The 17,982-nt window shown below is 40.3% G+C and overlaps 1 protein-coding gene across 5 annotated transcripts in view; it reads left to right on the forward strand.

Moving 5' to 3' along the window:
• The first annotated feature begins 1,970 nt into the window (after window positions 1-1,970).
• Window positions 1,971-17,982, forward strand: part of LOC123999656 (HMG box transcription factor BBX-like) — a 28,030-nt gene continuing 12,018 nt past the window's right edge. For 3 of the 5 annotated variants that reach the window (XM_046305622.1, XM_046305625.1, XM_046305626.1), the window contains exons 1-3: window positions 1,971-2,123; window positions 4,148-4,229; window positions 11,526-11,697. In XM_046305622.1, the coding sequence (XP_046161578.1) occupies window positions 11,539-11,697 (159 nt within the window). In that variant the 5' untranslated portion in view covers window positions 1,971-2,123; window positions 4,148-4,229; window positions 11,526-11,538. Of the gene's footprint in view, window positions 2,124-2,447; window positions 2,745-4,147; window positions 4,230-11,525; window positions 11,698-17,982 lie in introns of those variants that run through there. The other 2 variants (XM_046305624.1, XM_046305623.1) reach the window with 2 other exon arrangements.

The raw sequence follows: 17,982 nt of genomic DNA on the forward strand, positions 1-17,982 counted from the left end.
ATCTACAGGTACATACTACCTCATTCAGCCCGACTAACCGGTGCCTGTATATAGCCTCACTACTGTTTTTCACTGTCTTTTTACTGTTTTTTTATTTCTTTACTCACCTATTGTTCACCTAATACCGTTTTTGCACTGTTGGTTAGAGCCTGTAAGTAAGACTTTCACTGTAGGATCTGCACCTGTTGTATTCGGCGCACGTGACAAATAAACTTTGATTTGATGACTGCTAGCTTGCTAACTAAGATTTTGAAAGTATGATGTTGACATGTCAAATCAATGTTACTGTAGATATAATGTGATTTGACGTCATTTTATGTGTGGCCAATGACCTTGAGCCTTCTTGGATGGGCACTTCTAATGTAACCCTATGGCAACACGCAAGGGGCTTAAATATTCAAGCTCTACCCATAGATTTTTCTGTCATTTCATGTCCCCATGAATGACAGAACATTGAGCCAATCACGGTGCTACTAGAGAACATTATCAACCCCTACGCTCCTGTATTTTCTGCTGGCTGTCCCACCTGCACAGAAAGCACTGAGCATGGCTGAAACACCAGCATTTTGGTGCTGCCTTACTCAATAAAGTAATAAAGAGACCAAGTTTGTATAAGGCTTTATTAACTCAATTAATTATTATTATTTGTTTTACATTGTTTGCAAACTGATATGTGACACATATTAATGCCAGAATAACATCCAAAACAGACCCCCCCAAAAAATGACCACTGCTCATACTACAGAAACAGGAGATCCTGTTTTCTGGCTGGACAAGGCTTAGATAGGCCATGCCAAATGTATCAAATGTTTAAAGGCCCAGTGCAGTCAACAACTTGATTTTTCTGTGTTTTATACATATTTCCACACTATTATGTTGGAATAGTACATTCAAATTAAGAACATAATTATAATGCCCTTTTAGTGTTTGAAAAGACCGCTTGAAATTCAGCTTGTTTAGGGGCGATGGAGTTTTAGGGGTAAATCACCAGGCAGTAAATTAGTTAACTGTATGCGGACAGTTAGCAGCACACGTATGTGGGTTTCACTGGCATCGCTCGTTGTGTAGCTATTTTAGAAAGGGTGAGTGTAATAGACTTAAGCAAGTGCCGTAAACTCAATCCACAGCTAGCTAGAAATGTTGCCAATGGAGCTAGTAAATATGATCATTTTCTATAGCTCAATAAGGTTGGTTTGTTTCAAAAACGGTCACGTGTGTTTGCAAAAAGAGGATCAATGGTTTGAGCCCGGTATGGGGACAGTGGAGGAAGATATAGCCTACTGTTAGATGCACACAGACGTCGGTTTCTCCGCCCCATTTCTCTAAAAAGCTAAGGGATGGGAGTTGAAAAAAATGTAACCATTCTCAAATTCATAGACAAACCTATGGATGCAAGGACTGATCATCCATGATATCAAATAGTTTTAATCATGTTTTGGGGCTATACAGTGTTTGTTTACATGCACGTTGTTTACAAGCATTGGAGTAAAACAAGCGTATATTTGGGGTTATGACGGGGTACGATAGTTGAACTATGCTTATGAGACAAGTTATATTCTTCAAGAATCAATTATTAGGCCTATATATCATTAATTTGTAAGTCCAAAAATTGATGTAGCAACTAACGATTCTAGCTTTAAACATGACTTCATTTGAAGCGCTTATTCCGTGAAACATTATAGCTGCCGGTAGTGTTAATTTGTAGGCTATGTGCCAGTATAGGCCTATACTGTGTACATTTAATTTACGATGAGATTCCATGTGCGAGTATGGCTTCTGAATAATTGGTGTGCATTTTCTTCGTTCTACCCTACCTGGTTGTACAGTGTAACTGTACATGTCCTGAACATTATGAAGACATTATATCTTGCTGTCTCAGAACAATACACAACTGTAATGTTCTCTCTGTTTGGTTGATTCGGGCTGTCGTTCAAGCCATCCGCCAATCACGATCAGCCTTACATGATAAGGCTATTTTCACTCTGTATGTACAGTACTCTCTGTATGTTGTAAAAACGGTTCTGGTCAGAGAAGAACACTAAGCGAGGGTGAATGAGGTTGACAACGGCTCAGTTGGAGCACCACGCTTTAGTTACCTTTACATTCTGGGTGGCCTGTTGCAGGTGAGTGCTGGAATACTTTGACTGTTACACTTTATTTTCCAAACACTCCGATCCCTCACTGTAACGCAACACCCAGGAAGCTATATTAAGTAGTCACACACGACTGAGACCCAGGCAGTGACTTTCTGCTTAAAAACAGTATTTTCTTCTCGCTAGTCACATATTTCCAGTGACGTTTTCAAAGCACGTTGCATAGAGAAAGTTTGTTTAAAATATGTGTGTTGTAAGGCCAGAATCTGAATGGGTGATGACACGGCTAGGCCAGTCAGTGCTTGGCTATAGACATCATACTGCACAAGGCTTTACAAGACCATAGCCCTAGAACAGTTCGAACGGGGGAGGGTAGATTAGAGAAGATGCAAAATTTGTTCGAGGAAAACGAAAGTACGCCACTGCGACCTAATGTAACTGATCATTTATCTGATTTCGATATAATTCGTGAATTATCATATTTAGTTTGGTGATTTCAGATTGTTGTGTTGCTCTGTAGCGTTCATCCGGTGAAGAGAGTTCATATTTGTGTTATTGTACAGCCAGTGCCGAACTGTTATGTGTCAATAAGTTTTAAGGTGGACGCAGCTGGGGATGAGAGGGCCCTGGCATTCGAGCTGGGTATCAGAGGTATGTTTGAATATGTAGTCTAGGCTATATGCCGTCATGACAGAGAACTTGTTGGTATTTTAGCCCTTATCAAAATCACAGTGTCGTTTTCACCTAAACCACTCAGTCATCCAGTGTGAGGTTTGTATCAGTGTATCGCCGCTCTCGAAGTGGTCAGCGTGGTGCTTTTTTGTTTTCCGTGAATTATTTAATGTCTTCAATGGGCTTTCATTTATAAACGTGTTGTTATAATCGTAAATTCCATCCCTCAAAGCCGTTTGGTGTACATTTTAAGTCATTGTTCGGTAAAAAACGATCATGCAAAAGACTGAGACAACATGTACGACATGGTAAAGCGAGAGTATTTGCGTTCCTCTGAGAAACGGGAGCACTACCCCTATGAAATGCACGGCTACATTGTTACTAAACGAATGATGGCAGCGTTCGATTGCGTGAAAACAATCAAATTAGTGAAGTTTGGTTACAATTCCATGGATGTTTGTCACTTGTAGTCGCTCGTGGCCTTTTGGAACCATTGCATGTTTTGCATACGACACGTTCAGCGGGCGGGCTGGAGCAATTTGAGTCTGAGAGCTAGCAAGCTAACAAGCTACTTTTATTCCTAGTAACTGGTAGGAAATGGTGACTATGATGCCAATTAAACGTATTGCCGCAAATATCTGGACGGAAAATCCCTAGTTTAAGTAATGAAAGGTGCCGATTTGTCCATGTGGAATACCTTTGTCAATGAATGCATACGAGTTTGACAGGAGTGAGATTTATACTTCATTTTCCCCAAAGCAAGATGGACTCTCATTCGCTTGTCTATCCTTTCAGACCCTAGATCGACATTTTGCATAGATGCTAATGTGAGCTTCATACTAAGGACTTTGGGTTAGGTAAACAAAATGATTAGTTTATACTAATTTATGAACAATGTTGCTCATGTAATGTTTACGGTGGGTTCACTTTATTGATTCCTTGACAGCCTAATCGGGTTTACAGTCAGCACTGGTCTTACCAGAAAATAACCGCTACAATAGTAAGGTATAGCCAATCTTTTCGACTGAACTGTATTTACCTGATATTGCGTATTTTATTATGTACTGAGCGTTAACTGCTCTATTGTCTACGTTCCTGGGTTTCTGAAAAGCGCCCATGTACGATGGACTGCACAGATTTGGAATCGACACCGTGTTTCAACAACAACAAATAATGTCCCACAATAGTTCGAAGCCTAATCACAAATTGAAGACTAGACTACACACCCGTTTTAAGTTATTGTCACAGTGATGATTAATAAACATGTTTACTATGGCTACTGAAGAATAAAACTAGAATCCTAGCCTCTGTGGTTCTTTGGTGCGTTAACCAAGCATTGCAAATGTATCGCTTGACTGAGAGCAGTGTCTTGTATTTTATAGGTCATCATCATCGCATGACAAAGCCTGACTGACAGATTCATCTTCATCTTTCAGATACAGCTTTTCCATAGTCTGTGCCTAAGTAAGTATGCCTGCAATCCATCCCATATCCTCCAGGTCAAGGTTTCTTCTCTTTTGTTTACCTATTTGTTAATTGCCCATGGTATCCACTCATTGATATGCCATAATGCCTCATGTTATTATACCCTCATATTAACAATATAGCCTGTGTCTCATCATATTAATATTACATAATTGATTGTCATACCTGATTTGAGTGTATTATCACAATAATAATTTCTATGGTTATGTCAATAATTGCGCAGTGTCATTGAGATATAGCCTTCTAATTAAAATGATTTATGTTTCCAAATTACATAATTACTTTATTTAAGTGTAATTCCTACAATCCTGTGGTTGCATAACCTGCACACTAATGAGCTGATTCAACAATGGTGAAACAGTGTGACTCGGTCTCAGGTGTGTATGCACACTATGCATGCCTCCCCCATAGCACAACCCTCATAGGGCTCTGAGCTTGTCTTGACCAACCTGACCAGGAAAAACTCAGGGCCCTTGTTAGGTCACATGGTAAGGAAAAACTCAGTGCCCAATTCTAGTACGTGATTTGTAGTTGACGCTTTTTTTTGTAGTATGCAAAGATTCAGATGTTCACTGGGTAAAAGAGACGGCAAACCAGTTTGAACAAAGTTAAAGGTTATGCGATGCCTTCAAAAAGTATCCACACCCCTTTACCTTTTTCACATTTTGTTGGTACAAAGTGGGACCTTTTTTTGTGGGTCAACGATCTACACAAAATACTCAAATGCTTTGCACACCTCACTTGTACAATATTTGCCCATTTATTATATATATTAAAAAAATGTCATGTTGATTATTGTGAGCCAGTCGATTTTAAGTCAAAGCTGTAACTAGGCCACTCAGGAACATTTAATGTTGTCTTGGTAAGCAACTACAGTGTGTATTTGGCCTTGTGTTTTAGGTTATTGTCCTGCTCAAAGGTGAATTTGTCTCCCAGTGTCTATTGGAAAGCAGACTGAACAAGGTTTTCTGTTAGGATTTTGCCTGTGCTTAGCTTGGTTTTCTTTTTATTCTAAAAAAAAATAAAAAATAAACCTAGTCCTTGCTGATGACAATCGTACCCATAACATGATGCAGCCACCACCATGTTTCAAAATATGAAGTGGTACTCAGTGATGTGTTGTTGGATTTGCCCCAAACGTTTTTTTATTTATTACCTTGATTCAACTAGGTAAGTCAGTTAAGAACAAATCCTTATTTACAATGACTGCCTACCCCGGCCAAACCCTAACCCGGACAATGCTGGGCCAATTGTGCGCCGCCCTATCACACCCGCCCAATCACGGCTGGGTGTGATGCAGCCTGGAATTGAACCAGGGTCTGTAGTGACGCCTCTAGCATTAAGATGCAGTGCCTTAGACTGCTGTGCCACTCAGGGCAAAAAAAGTTGATTTCTTTGCAACAGTGTTTTCAGTATTACTTTAGTGCCTTATTGCAAATAGGAAGGATGCCTGTATCTTTGTAGTGACTGGGTGAATTTATACACCATCCAAAGTGTAATTAATAACTACACCAGGGTTATTCAATGTCAGATTATTATTATTTTTTACCCATCTACCAGTAGGTGCCCTTCTTTGTGAGCCATTGGAAAACCCCCCTGGTCTTTGGTTGAATCTGTGCGTGAAATTCACTGCTCGACTTGAGGGACCTTACAAATGATAGTATGTATGGGGTAGCCATTTGAAAAATCATGGTAAACACTATTATTGCACACTTTTACTTCTGAACTTACACTGAAAAATATAATCACAACATGGTGTTGGTTTCATGAACTGAAAAAAAAGATCCCCAAAATGTCCCATATTCCCCAAAAGCTTATTTCTTTTGAATTTTGTGCACAAATTTGTTTACATCCCTGTTAGTAAGCATTTCTCCTTTGTCAAGATAAATCCATCCACCAGACAGGCATAGCATATTAAGAAGCTGATTAAACAGCATGATCATTAAACAACAGTCACCGTTGTGAACAAGAGTGCCCCGTGGTGGGGTTATGGTACTGGCAGACAAACGACGAACACAATGGTATTTTATTGATGGCCATTTTAATGCATAGAAATACTGTGACGAGATCCTGAGGCCCATTGCCGTGCCATTCATCTGCCACCATCACCTCATGTTTCAGCATGATAATGCACGGCCCCATTTCACAAGGATCTGTACATAATTCCTAGTACATAATTCCTAAAAGCTGAAAGTGCCCCAGTTCTTCCATGGCCTGCATACTAACCAGACATGTCACCCATTGAGCATGTTTGGTATGCTCTGGATCGACGTGTACAACAGTGTGTTCCAGTTCCCACCAATATCCAGCAACTTCGCACAGCCATTGAAGAGGAGTGGTACAACATTCCACAGGCCACAATCAACGGCCTGATCAACTCTATGCAAAGAAGATGTCGCGCTGCATGAGACAAATCGTGGTCACACCAGATACTGACTGGTTTTCTGATCCACGCCCCTACTTTTTTAAGGTATCTGTTGACCAACAGATGCAGATCTGTATTCCCAGTCATGTGAAATCCATAGATTAGGGTCTAATTAATTTATTTCAATTAACTGATTCTTATATGCACTGTAAGAAATCTTTGAAATCGTTGCATTTAATGTTTAATAACACAAAACACAACAAAGGCTGTAACTTAATGAAACATTTAATGTGGAAAAAGTTAAGGGGTGTGAATACTTTTTGAAGGGACTGTACATGTAACATTTCCACATGCAAATAGCACAAGATGCCAATTATAGTAGTAATGAGGGATAGAATTGCACATGAAGACAATTAACTGTGTGATATACCAGCACTCTAATCATTGTTGTTAAATGACAAATGTCTTTTTGTTTATTTTATCACCTTGTTAACTCTACAAGATATGAGAAATGTATCAAGATGTTATATAGTGGATTAATGGGGCAATCTGCAGTTGCTACATTCATTTTTTGACTTTGAATTAATTAAATGTACCCATTGATTCTTGAAGAATATAACAAATGCCTCATGAGATTAGTTAAACTGTCGTCCCCCATCAGAACCCAAAATATAAGCATGTTTTACGCCAATGTTTGTAAACAAAGTAAATGTAAACAAACCCTGTAAAGCCTCAAAATGGACTGACCATCCATGTTGATATGGATGGTTGGTCAATGCATCTGTATCTCTATCCATGCATTTGAGTGGTTATATTTCTCCCACCCAGTCCCTCAGCTTTTTACTGAAAGACTGGTGGGAAGCCTGCTCTCCTATTGTTTCAACTGTGGATTGCTCCTATTAAGGAACTTAGAGGCAAGTATCTATCAAAGTCCTGAGGTGTATACTCGGATGCTAGCTAGATCTATTCAGGATTTATTTTATTTTTAACTAGCCAGCTTCAGATTCACATTCCAACGGGCTTCATCCATTTTTAGGAAGGTGGATATTGATATTGTACCTGCCGCTAACACAAGCCAGGTTTGTAACCGCACGTGAGACAATTCTGAAGCCGCAATCCAAGAACAAGTCAGTGCCACATTTAAATCAATATGAAAGAAAAGCTATCCTGCAAATAAGCTATTCGAAGTGCTGTCCTTTTATTTATGCGTATCGCTCTTGACGTCTTTGGTGTCCTTATTCAAAAAGCAACCTTTTTTCCCACTGCTATCGATAAAATGATTTAAGTCATACCAAAGTTTTTACTGCACATGAAGTTTGAAATGCATCCTGTAATTGCTAAATGTTTAATGTGATGGGTAATTGAATAAGGGCAATTCCACCACTTTTCAACCTCATTTTCATTATTTCCAGTACAATACCAGTGTCTACATATGTGAAAACAGTGCATTTCTAAAAAATATGAAGCTTAAAAGTTCTACCCGATGATATCATCAAAAGCATGAGTTGGCACACACCCAGAGATAATTATTTAGTGTAGAGGTGCTGACTAACAGCGAATAAAATGTAAGCTATAAAGAGTCTCTATTTTTTTAACCTTTATTTAACTGGGCAAGTCAAATTCTTATTTTCAATGAACAGTGGGTTAACTGCCTGTTCAGGGGCAGAACGACAGATTTGTACCTTGTCAGTTCGGGGATTTGAACTTGCAACCTTCCGGTTACTAGTCCAAAGCTCTAACCACTAGGCTACCCTGCCGACCTTGTGTTGAATATATATATAACTTAAATAGCGAATGGAGGACGCTTTTCCCCGTGATTTATTTTCATGCCAACCAGTTATACTAGACTCCTCTTTTCAAGAGAAGCAATGTGCTTAAAATTACAAAGATTGAGAAATTAATATAGTAGGCCTAGCCTATAGAAAGCTGATGGGATCCTCTTTTTGATAGAGGCCCATCACTGTTTTCTAACGCAATTGCATAGTCTATGGCAGTGGTTCTCAATCCTGGTCCTGGGGACCCAAAAGGGGTGCACATTTTGTTTTTTGCCCTAGCACTACCTGATTCAAGTCAAAGTTTGATGAGTTGATCATGTAAAATCAGCTGTGAAGTGCTAGAGCAAAAGCAAAAATGTGTACCCCTTTGGATAGCCAGGACCAGAATTGAGTCACTGGCATATAGAAATGTTGCCCAACATGAGCTCATGGGCTCTTATGAAGTGTTTGGTTAGATTTTTGATTACATTTGCATTGATATCAGGGTGATTTGAGAGACCACAGAGTGCTGAGTACCAGGTAGTTAGCAAGTTTGTTAGGTTACTAATGACGTCAGCCACATCAGAGCTTGGAGAAGCCTAAATACCGTGACTAAACGGTTACATCGAATTAGACTGCCATACTCGTGACCGTTGTTGTGGTGGTAACACGGTCACCGTAAGTATTTGGACAATAACACGTGTTTTGTTTTTGGCTCTGTACTACAGCACTTTGGATTTGAAACAAATACATTTGTTTCCCTGAAATGGGGGTGGGGCGAGAACTACAGTATGTACAAAAAGTGCTGTAATTTCTAAACAGTTCACCTGATGTGGATGAAAATACCCTCAAATTTAAAGCTGAGTCTGCAGTGGGGTAAAGTGCTTCAAATACTTTAAAGTACTACTTAAGTCATTTTTGGAGATATCTGTACTTTACTATTTATATTTTTGACAACTTTTACTTCACTACATTCCTAAAGAATACGTATATACTTTTTTACTCCATACATTTTCCCTGACACCCAAAAGTACTTGTTACATTTTGAAAGCTCAGCAGGACAAGAAATTGATCAAATTCACACACTTATCAAGAGATCATCCATAATGCCTCTGCACTGATGACTCACTAAACACATGCTTTGTTTATAAATGAGTGTTGGAGCATCCCCTGGTTAACCATAAATTAAAATGTGAAAATTATGCCATCTGGTTTGCTTAATATAAAGAATTTGAAATGATTTATACTTTTACTTTTGATACTTAAGTATATTTCACACCAAATACTTTTACTCAAATAGAATTTTACAGGGTGACTTACTTGAGTCATTGTCTATTAAGTTATCTTTTACTTTTACTCAAGTATGACAATTGAGTACTTTTTCCACAACTGAGAGGCTGCACCTTAAACCTCAGTCGTTGTAGCGTTTCAAATCCAAAGTGCTGGAATACAGAGCCAAACATGTCACTGTCCAAATACTTTTGGACCTCACTTCATGTAGACACTGGTATGGCGCTGTAGATAATGAATGAGGTTGAAAAGTGGCGGAATTGCCCTTTAACAAAAAATATATTTTTCGATTAATAAAATATTTGAGGGCAGTGAAAAAATATTAGAAAAGCATTGGACCCAGCTATCAATTACATTTATTTTTCTTAAGTATTGAATACAGTAGTTCATTTACAGAAATTGAAGGATAGATACTGCATACCCTTTACAGTAGAGTAAATACACACAGATGTGAGTTAATCTGATTAAATGCTGTGGTATCACAACCTGCCCTAAAACACAGACTTGTCTTCTTTTGTCAGATTTGAGGGTCTTGCTATACCCAAGTATAGAAGTGTAGAATCTAATGGTTGTCAAATCCTATTTTATTGGTCACATACACATGGTTAGCAGATGTTAATGCGAGTGTAGCGAAATGTTTGTGCTTCTAGTTCACGACGCCAGGACAGCGGAGTCAATCACCACCTTCCGGAGACACCTGAAACTCCACCTCTTTAAGGAATACCTAGGATAGGATAAAGTAATCCTTCTCACCCCCCCCTTCCCCCCTTAAAATATTTAGATGCACTATTGTAAAGTGGTTGTTCCACTGGATGTCATAAGGTGAATGCACCAATTTGTAAGTCGCTCTGGATAAGAGCGTCTGCTAAATGACTTAAATGTAAATGTTAAATGTAGTTCCGACCATGCGGTAATACCTAACAATTTCACAACAACCCATATGTAAAATGTATGCCCACATGACTAGTTGCTTTGGATAAAAGCATCTGCTAAATGGCATTGCACCACACACGCAAGAAGTCCAAACTATTCTGCAAGCGTATATCTACACGTAGAATTGTGCACTCCATTGGCCACACCCTGGCCACAGTGATGATGCCATCAGCCAATTAGAGACATGGGCAGTCTGGTGTTCAGTCTCAAAGTACTTTTGAAATGGCAGCCTCAATTTACTGCCAATTCTGTATCTTAGTACAAAACCGAGTGACCTCACCAAGCGATTTTGGCCTTTTGGTATAATATATTGGCTTTGGAAGGACAGTCACAGGGACCAGCGTTTGAGCCCTCGTCAGGGTGTCTAATTAAAGGGATCACTTTTTCATGACCTTTAGTCTCTGTTACTACTATGGCCAACACCAGCAGTTGCTCAAGAGACTAAAGAATTCAGTCAATTAATCAATCCAATGTATTTGTATAGTGCTACTTACAAAGTCATTGATCAGTGCGCTCAACAAAACCCAACACCAAATGCTCCAACATGAATTTCCCCTAGGTAAAGATCTGGCATCTGCTTCCCCTCCCCCAATCCTAACCTTAAAACGACAATCCATATTGGTGAAACTGCGTGTTGATTTGTGATATTACAACAACAAAGAAGTTACTGCAAACAACAAATACTGTTGCACGGGCGATAGCACAGTATGTATTGCACTTTTATTTTTTTTTTTTTTTTTTTTTTTGCATGTTGCGTGATGCTCAGCTCTGCAACAAAACCAATAACTGTGGTGGAGTGGCCAGTGACGCTGTTTCGCAGATGCTTTAAGCATTAATGGGGAAAACTGACCCAAGATCAGTGTCTAAATGGAACTTGATCCTATGCCACAATATGTTGTGAGTGAACTCTGACTATCTCTCTCCCCCCTCCAGGCTTGGCAGCGCCATGAAAGGTGGAGGAAGGGGTAAGGAGCCTCCTGTGGAGGTGGAGGTGAGCGGCAAGCGGCCCAAGCGCAAGTGTCTACAATGGCACCCGCTACTCTCCAAGAAGGCCCTGGACTTCTCGGAGGAGGAAGAGGAGGAGGACGAAGAAGAACTGGAGAAGGTTGGCGTCTTCTTTTGCAGATCTGGGATGCATTCAGTAGGCACGTTTTGAAATGATAAAAACATTTGTTATTGGTCAAGTACAGCTAGTTTCAGACTAGAGGTCGACCGATTAATCGGAATTGCGAATTATTTTTTTATTTCACTTTTATTTAACCAGGTAGGCTAGTTGAGTACAAGTTCTCATTTGCAACTGCGACCTGGCCAAGATAAAGCATAGCAGTGTGAACAGACAGAGTTACACATGGAGTAAACAATTAACAAATCAATAACACAGTAGAAAAGAGGCTATATACATTGTGTGCAAAAGGCATGAGGAGGTAGGCGAATAATTACAATTTTGCAGATTAACACTGGAGTGATAAATGATCAGATGGTCATGTACAGGTAGAGATATTGGTGTGCAAAAGAGCAGAGAAGTAAATAAATAAAAACAGTATGGGGATGAGGTAGGTAAAAATGGGTGGGCTATTTACCGATGGACTATGTACAGCTGCAGCGATCGGTTAGCTGCTCAAATAGCAGATGTTTGAAGTTGGCGAGGGAGATAAAAATCTCCAACTTCAGCGATCTTTGCAATTCGTTCCAGTCACAGGCAGCAGAGAACTGGAACGAAAGGCGGCCAAATGAGGTGTTGGCTTTAGGGATGATCAGTGAGATACACCTGCTGGAGCGCGTGCTACTGGTGGGTGTTGCCATCGTGACCAGTGAACTGAGATAAGGCGGAGCTTTACCTAGCATGGACTTGTAGATGACCTGGAGCCAGTGGGTCTGGCGACGAATATGTAGCGAGGACCAGCGGACTAGAGCATACAGGTCGCAGTGGTGGGTGGTATAAGGTGCTTTAGTGACAAAACGGTTGGCACTGTGATAAACTGCATCCAGTTTGCTGAGTAAAGTGTTGGAAGCAATTTTGTAGATGACATCGCCAAAGTCGAGGATCGGTAGGATAGTCAGTTTTACTAGGGTAAGTTTGGCGACGTGAGTGAAGGAGGCTTTGTTGTGGAATAGAAAGCTGGCTCCAGATTTGATTTTCGATTGGAGGTTTTTGATATGAGTCTGGAAGGAGAGTTTACAGTCTAGCCAGACACCTAGGTACTTATAGATGTCCACATATTCAAGGTCCGAACCATCCAGGGTGGTGATGCTAGTCAGGCGTGCGGGTGCAGGCAGCGAACGGTTGAACTGTTTTAGAAGCGTTTAAGAACAGTTGGAGGCCACGGAAGGAGTGTTGTATGGCATTGAAGCTCGTTTGGAGGTTAGATAGCACAGTGTCCAATGACGGGCCGGAAGTATATAGAATGGTGTCGTCTGCTGAGAGGTGGATCAGGGAATCGCCCGCAGCAAGAGCAACGTCATTGATATATACAGAGAAAAGAGTCGGCCCGATAATTGAACCCTGTGGCACCCCCATAGAGACTGCCAGAGGACCGGACAGCATGCCCTCCAAAGTAGTTGGTGAACCAGGCAAGGCAGTCATCAGAAAAACCGAGGCTACTGAGTCTGCCGATAAGATTATGGTGATTGACAGAGTCGAAAGCCTTGGCAAGGTCGATGGAGACGGCTGCACAGTACTGTCTTTTATCGATGGCGGTTATGATATCGTTTAGTACCTTGAGCGTGGCTGAGGTGCACCCGTGACCGGCTCGGAAACCAGATTGCACAGCGGAGAAGGTACGGTGTGATTCGAGATGGTCAGTGGCCTGTTTGTTGACTTGGCTTTCGAAGACCTTAGATAGGCAGGGCAGGATGGATATAGGTCTGTAATAGTTTGGGTCCAGGGTGCCTCCCCCTTTGAAGAGGGGGATGACTGCGGCAGCTTTCCAATCCTTGGGGATCTCAGACAATATGAAAGAGAGGTTGAACAGGCTGGTAATAGGGGTTGCGACAATGGCGGCGGATAGTTTCAGAAATAGAGGGTCCAGATTGTCAAGCCCAGCTGATTTGTACGGGTCCAGGTTTTGCAGCTCTTTCAGAACATCTGCTATCTGGATTTGGGTAAAGGAGAACCTGGAGAGGCTTGGGCAAGTAGCTGGGGGGGGGGGGGGCTGTTGGCCGAGGTTGGAGTAGCCAGGCGGAAGGCATGGCCAGCCGTTGAGAAATGCTTGTTGAAGTTTTCGATTATCATGGATTTATCAGTGGTGACCGTGTTACCTAGCCTCAGTGCAGTGGGCAGCTGGGAGGAGGTGCTCTTGTTCTCCATGGACTTCAGTGTCCCAGAACTTTTTGGAGTTTGAGCTACAGGATGCAAATTTCTGCCTGAAGAAGCTGGCCTTAGCTTTCCTGACTGACTGCGTGTATTGGTTCCTGACTTCCCTGAACAGTTGCATATCGCGGGGACTATTCGATGCTATTGCAGTCCGCCACAGGATGTTTTTGTGCTGGTCGAGGGCAGTCAGGTGTGGAGTGAACCAAGGGCAATATCTGTTCTTAGTTCTGCATTTTTTTAGGGACGATTTCAAGTTTTCATAACAATCGGAAATCGGAACCCAAAAATACAGATTTGCCTTTTTTACTATTTTTTATTATTATTATTAATACCTTTATTTGACTAGGCAAGTCAGTTAAGAACACATTCTTATTTTCAAAGACGGCCTAGGAACGGTGGCCTTATTCAGGGGCAGAACGACAGATTTCCACCTTTTCAGCTCGGGGGATCCAATCTTGCAACCTTACAGTTAACTCGTCCAACGCAATAACGACCTGTCTCTCTCTCGTTGCACTCCACAAGGAGAGTGCCTGTTACGCGAATGCAGTAAGCCAAGGTAAGTTGCTAGCTAGCATTAAACTTATCTTATAAAAAACAATCAATCATAATCGCTAGTTAACTACACATGGTTGATGATATTACTAGATATTATCTAGCGTGTCCTGCGTTGTATATAATCTGACTGAGCATACACGTATCTGACTGAGCGGTGGTAGGCAGAAGCAGGCGCGTAAACATGAATTCAAACAGCACTTTCGTGCACTTTGCCAGCAGCTCTTCGTTGTGCGACAAGCATTGCGCTGTTTATGACTTCAAGCCCATCAACTCCCGAGATGAGGGTGGTGTAACCAAAGTGAAATGGCTAGCTAGTTAGCGCGCGCTAATAGCATTTCAAACGTCACTCGCTCTGAGCCTTCTAGTAGTTGTTCCCCTTGCTCTGCATGGGTAACGCTGCTTCGATGGTGGCTGTTGTCGTTGTGTTGCTGGTTCGAGCCCAGGGAGGAGCGAGGAGAGGGACGGAAGCTATACTGTGACACTGGCGATTCTAAAGTGCCTATAAGAATAGTCAAAGAATCCAATAGTCAAAGGTTAATGAAATACAAATGGTATAGAGGGAAATAGTCCTATAATTCCTATAATAACTACAACCTAAAACTTCTTAACTGGGAATATTGAAGACTCGTGTTAAAAGGAACCACCAGCTTTCATATGTTCTGAGCAAGGAACTGAAACGTTAGCTTTCTTACATAGCACATATTGCACTTTTACTTTCTTCTCCAACATTTTGTTTTTGCATTATTCAAACCAAATTGAACATGTTTCATTATTTACTCGAGGCTAAATTGATTTTATTGATGTATTATATTAAGTTAAAATAAGTGTTCATTCAGCATTGTTGTAATTGTCATGATTAAATGTAAAAAATATTTTAAAAATTGGCCGATTTTTAATCGGCATCGGCTTTTTTTTGGTCCTCCAATAATCGGTATCGGCTTCCTTTGGTCCTCCAATAATCAGTATCGGCTTTAAAAAAATATATGTCCTCCAATAATCGGTATCGGCGTTGAAAAATCATAATCGGTCGACCTCTATTTCAGACCTACTGAACATGACCCTGGACTTCCAGTCTTTAGTCTCTTGCCGTAGTCCCACTTGACTATTGCTCCATGATACATGTACACAGTCTATTTGTTAGTTCACTGTATACGATGCAGTGACCTTTGACTCCAGTATAGAACCACCAGCGTCAGTACTTAACCACCTCTATGAAATATCTCTCCATGGCTGGATGTGGGGGCAGACAGACAGTGCTGGTCTGAAAGGATGTGCGAGGCTGCTGCAGCCATTGGATTTGAAGTCCCTCATTGTTTCTGATCATGTTAAAACAATTTGTTTCTGGGTTAGGGGTCAATTCTGAATTGGGAATTGCTGATTAATCTACTTCAATCCGTGTAGATTAAGGGGAGGGGACAGGTTAAAGGAGTTTTAAGACTTGAGACATGGATTGTGTATGTGTGCCATTCAGAGGGTGAATGGGCTAGACAAAATATTTAAGTGTCTTTGAATGGGGTATGGTAGTAGGTGCCAGGCGCATCGGTTTGAGTCTGTCAAGAACTGCAATGCAGTTTCACGCTCAACAGTTTCTCGTGTGTATTAAGAATGGTCCACCACCCAAAGGACATCCAGCCAACTTGACACAACTGTGGAAAGCATTGGAGTCATCATGGGCCAGCATCCCTGTGGAACGCTTGACACTTTGTAAAGTTCATGTCCTGACGAATTGAGGCTGTTCTGAGGGCAAAAGAGGGTGCAACGCAATATTAGGAAGGTGTTCCTAACGTGTTGTACACTGTGTATAGTAAATGGGTTGTTCCACCAATTTAGGGGCCTTTTGAGTCGTGTAACTTGGTGAAAAAAGTTATTTCACCTGATTTTTACATTCTGTCATAAAGAGCACATGTTGAACTTAATAAAAAAAACATGTTTTCCCATCTCAAGAGGTTAAATAAAAAGATTAGTATATTAAGTGACAAATAAAGTAACAGGGCTGACAATTTCATCTTAAATCATCCATGAAGTCCCTTGTGACTGGGGGAATGGAAGATTGTTCTTTGCAACAGGGAGGGACAAGAATGTAATTGTTAGTACATTTCTTCTAGCATGTCTATCTATGGATAATAGGGTTGATGTGGTCGACCCGCTCAGCTTTCCACCACACAACACCAGAAAAATCACCAAAGAGTAGAACTAGCTCAACTGCTTTTACACTATGATTTGACTATAAGATGTTCAATGTTTCTTTCAAAAAATGTATTTTAAATGCAATAGTTTCAACCATATTATAATGAGATTTAAGTTCAAATAACAGTGTTGACCTTAAAATGAGAGTGATTAAAAAAAAAATGTTTAAGTATTTGTGCACAATTTCTACTTAAAATATCAAACGGGGACATAAGGCACTAATTTTGTGGAATGACCCAAATACCTCGTGTAAAATATGATTGAAACATTAATGTAACTGTCCAGTGTTTCCAGATTTCTATGAAATATTACCTAAATATTGATGCGAGTAGAGCGCTGATTGGCCAACTCAGCCAATGAGCCAACACATCATGTTCTATGAGGAAATGGCAAGCATTTTTAAAGCCCCAGTGCAGTCTAAAATGTGATCTCTGTGTTTATGAAATAAATAATTCCAAAATTCTGCCAATAACAGCAAGTTTTCTGTTTTCCCCTCCCTATTCAGACAGTCCTAGCAAAATTCTTGCTTGAGAAATTGGTCTTTGCTAAGAAGCTATTTTTGTTTTAATAAATAATAATAATTGTGATCCAGAAATGATATTGAGATAAAAATGGCTGCATTGGAGCCAAATTATTTAACCTTTATTTAACTAGGCAAGTCAGTTAAGAACAAATTCTTATTTACAATGATGGCCTACACCGGCCAAACCCGGACGACGCTGGGCCAATCATGTGCCGCCCTATGGGACTCCCAATCACGGCCGGTTGTGATATCTTTAAAAGGTCTGTTTAAAATACAAGATTGAGGTAGGGTTCTTTTAAGTGTTTTTTTTCCCCCCTCCAACTTATGCTTTGGCCACAAAGGAGTATAGGATATGTCAACAACCATTATTTGTGTATGATTTAACAGAATATTCACTTTTTAAACTTTTTTTCAACAGTTACTTAATTTCTGAATCACCGTTTTTGATAACTAGGTTTGTATGTAATCTAGAAGTATTCACTTTCATTTTGTCATATTTAAAAAAAATAAACAAATAAAGGTAAATCCATTTGAATTCAATTGCTTTTTGACTGCACCCCATTTTGATTTAAATGAAACCATTGCCCAAATCTTTGCCCATTGTAGAAGTGCTCAGAAAGTGACGTTTTGGACCTGAATGGCAAAACATTCAAGAGATAAAGGTGCTCAAAGTTGACCTATTTTGCATACTCAAACATGATATGAGACATCCATGTCTTCACCACTGGAAAAAATAAACAGTTAAGCTTTTAAATTATAGAAATCTCACAAACTATTGTCATACTATTTTATAATTTCTTGAAAAACAGTTT

Source organism: Oncorhynchus gorbuscha, linkage group LG16 (genome assembly GCF_021184085.1).
Source record: "Oncorhynchus gorbuscha isolate QuinsamMale2020 ecotype Even-year linkage group LG16, OgorEven_v1.0, whole genome shotgun sequence".
NCBI classification, from domain to species: Eukaryota; Metazoa; Chordata; class Actinopteri; order Salmoniformes; family Salmonidae; genus Oncorhynchus; species Oncorhynchus gorbuscha.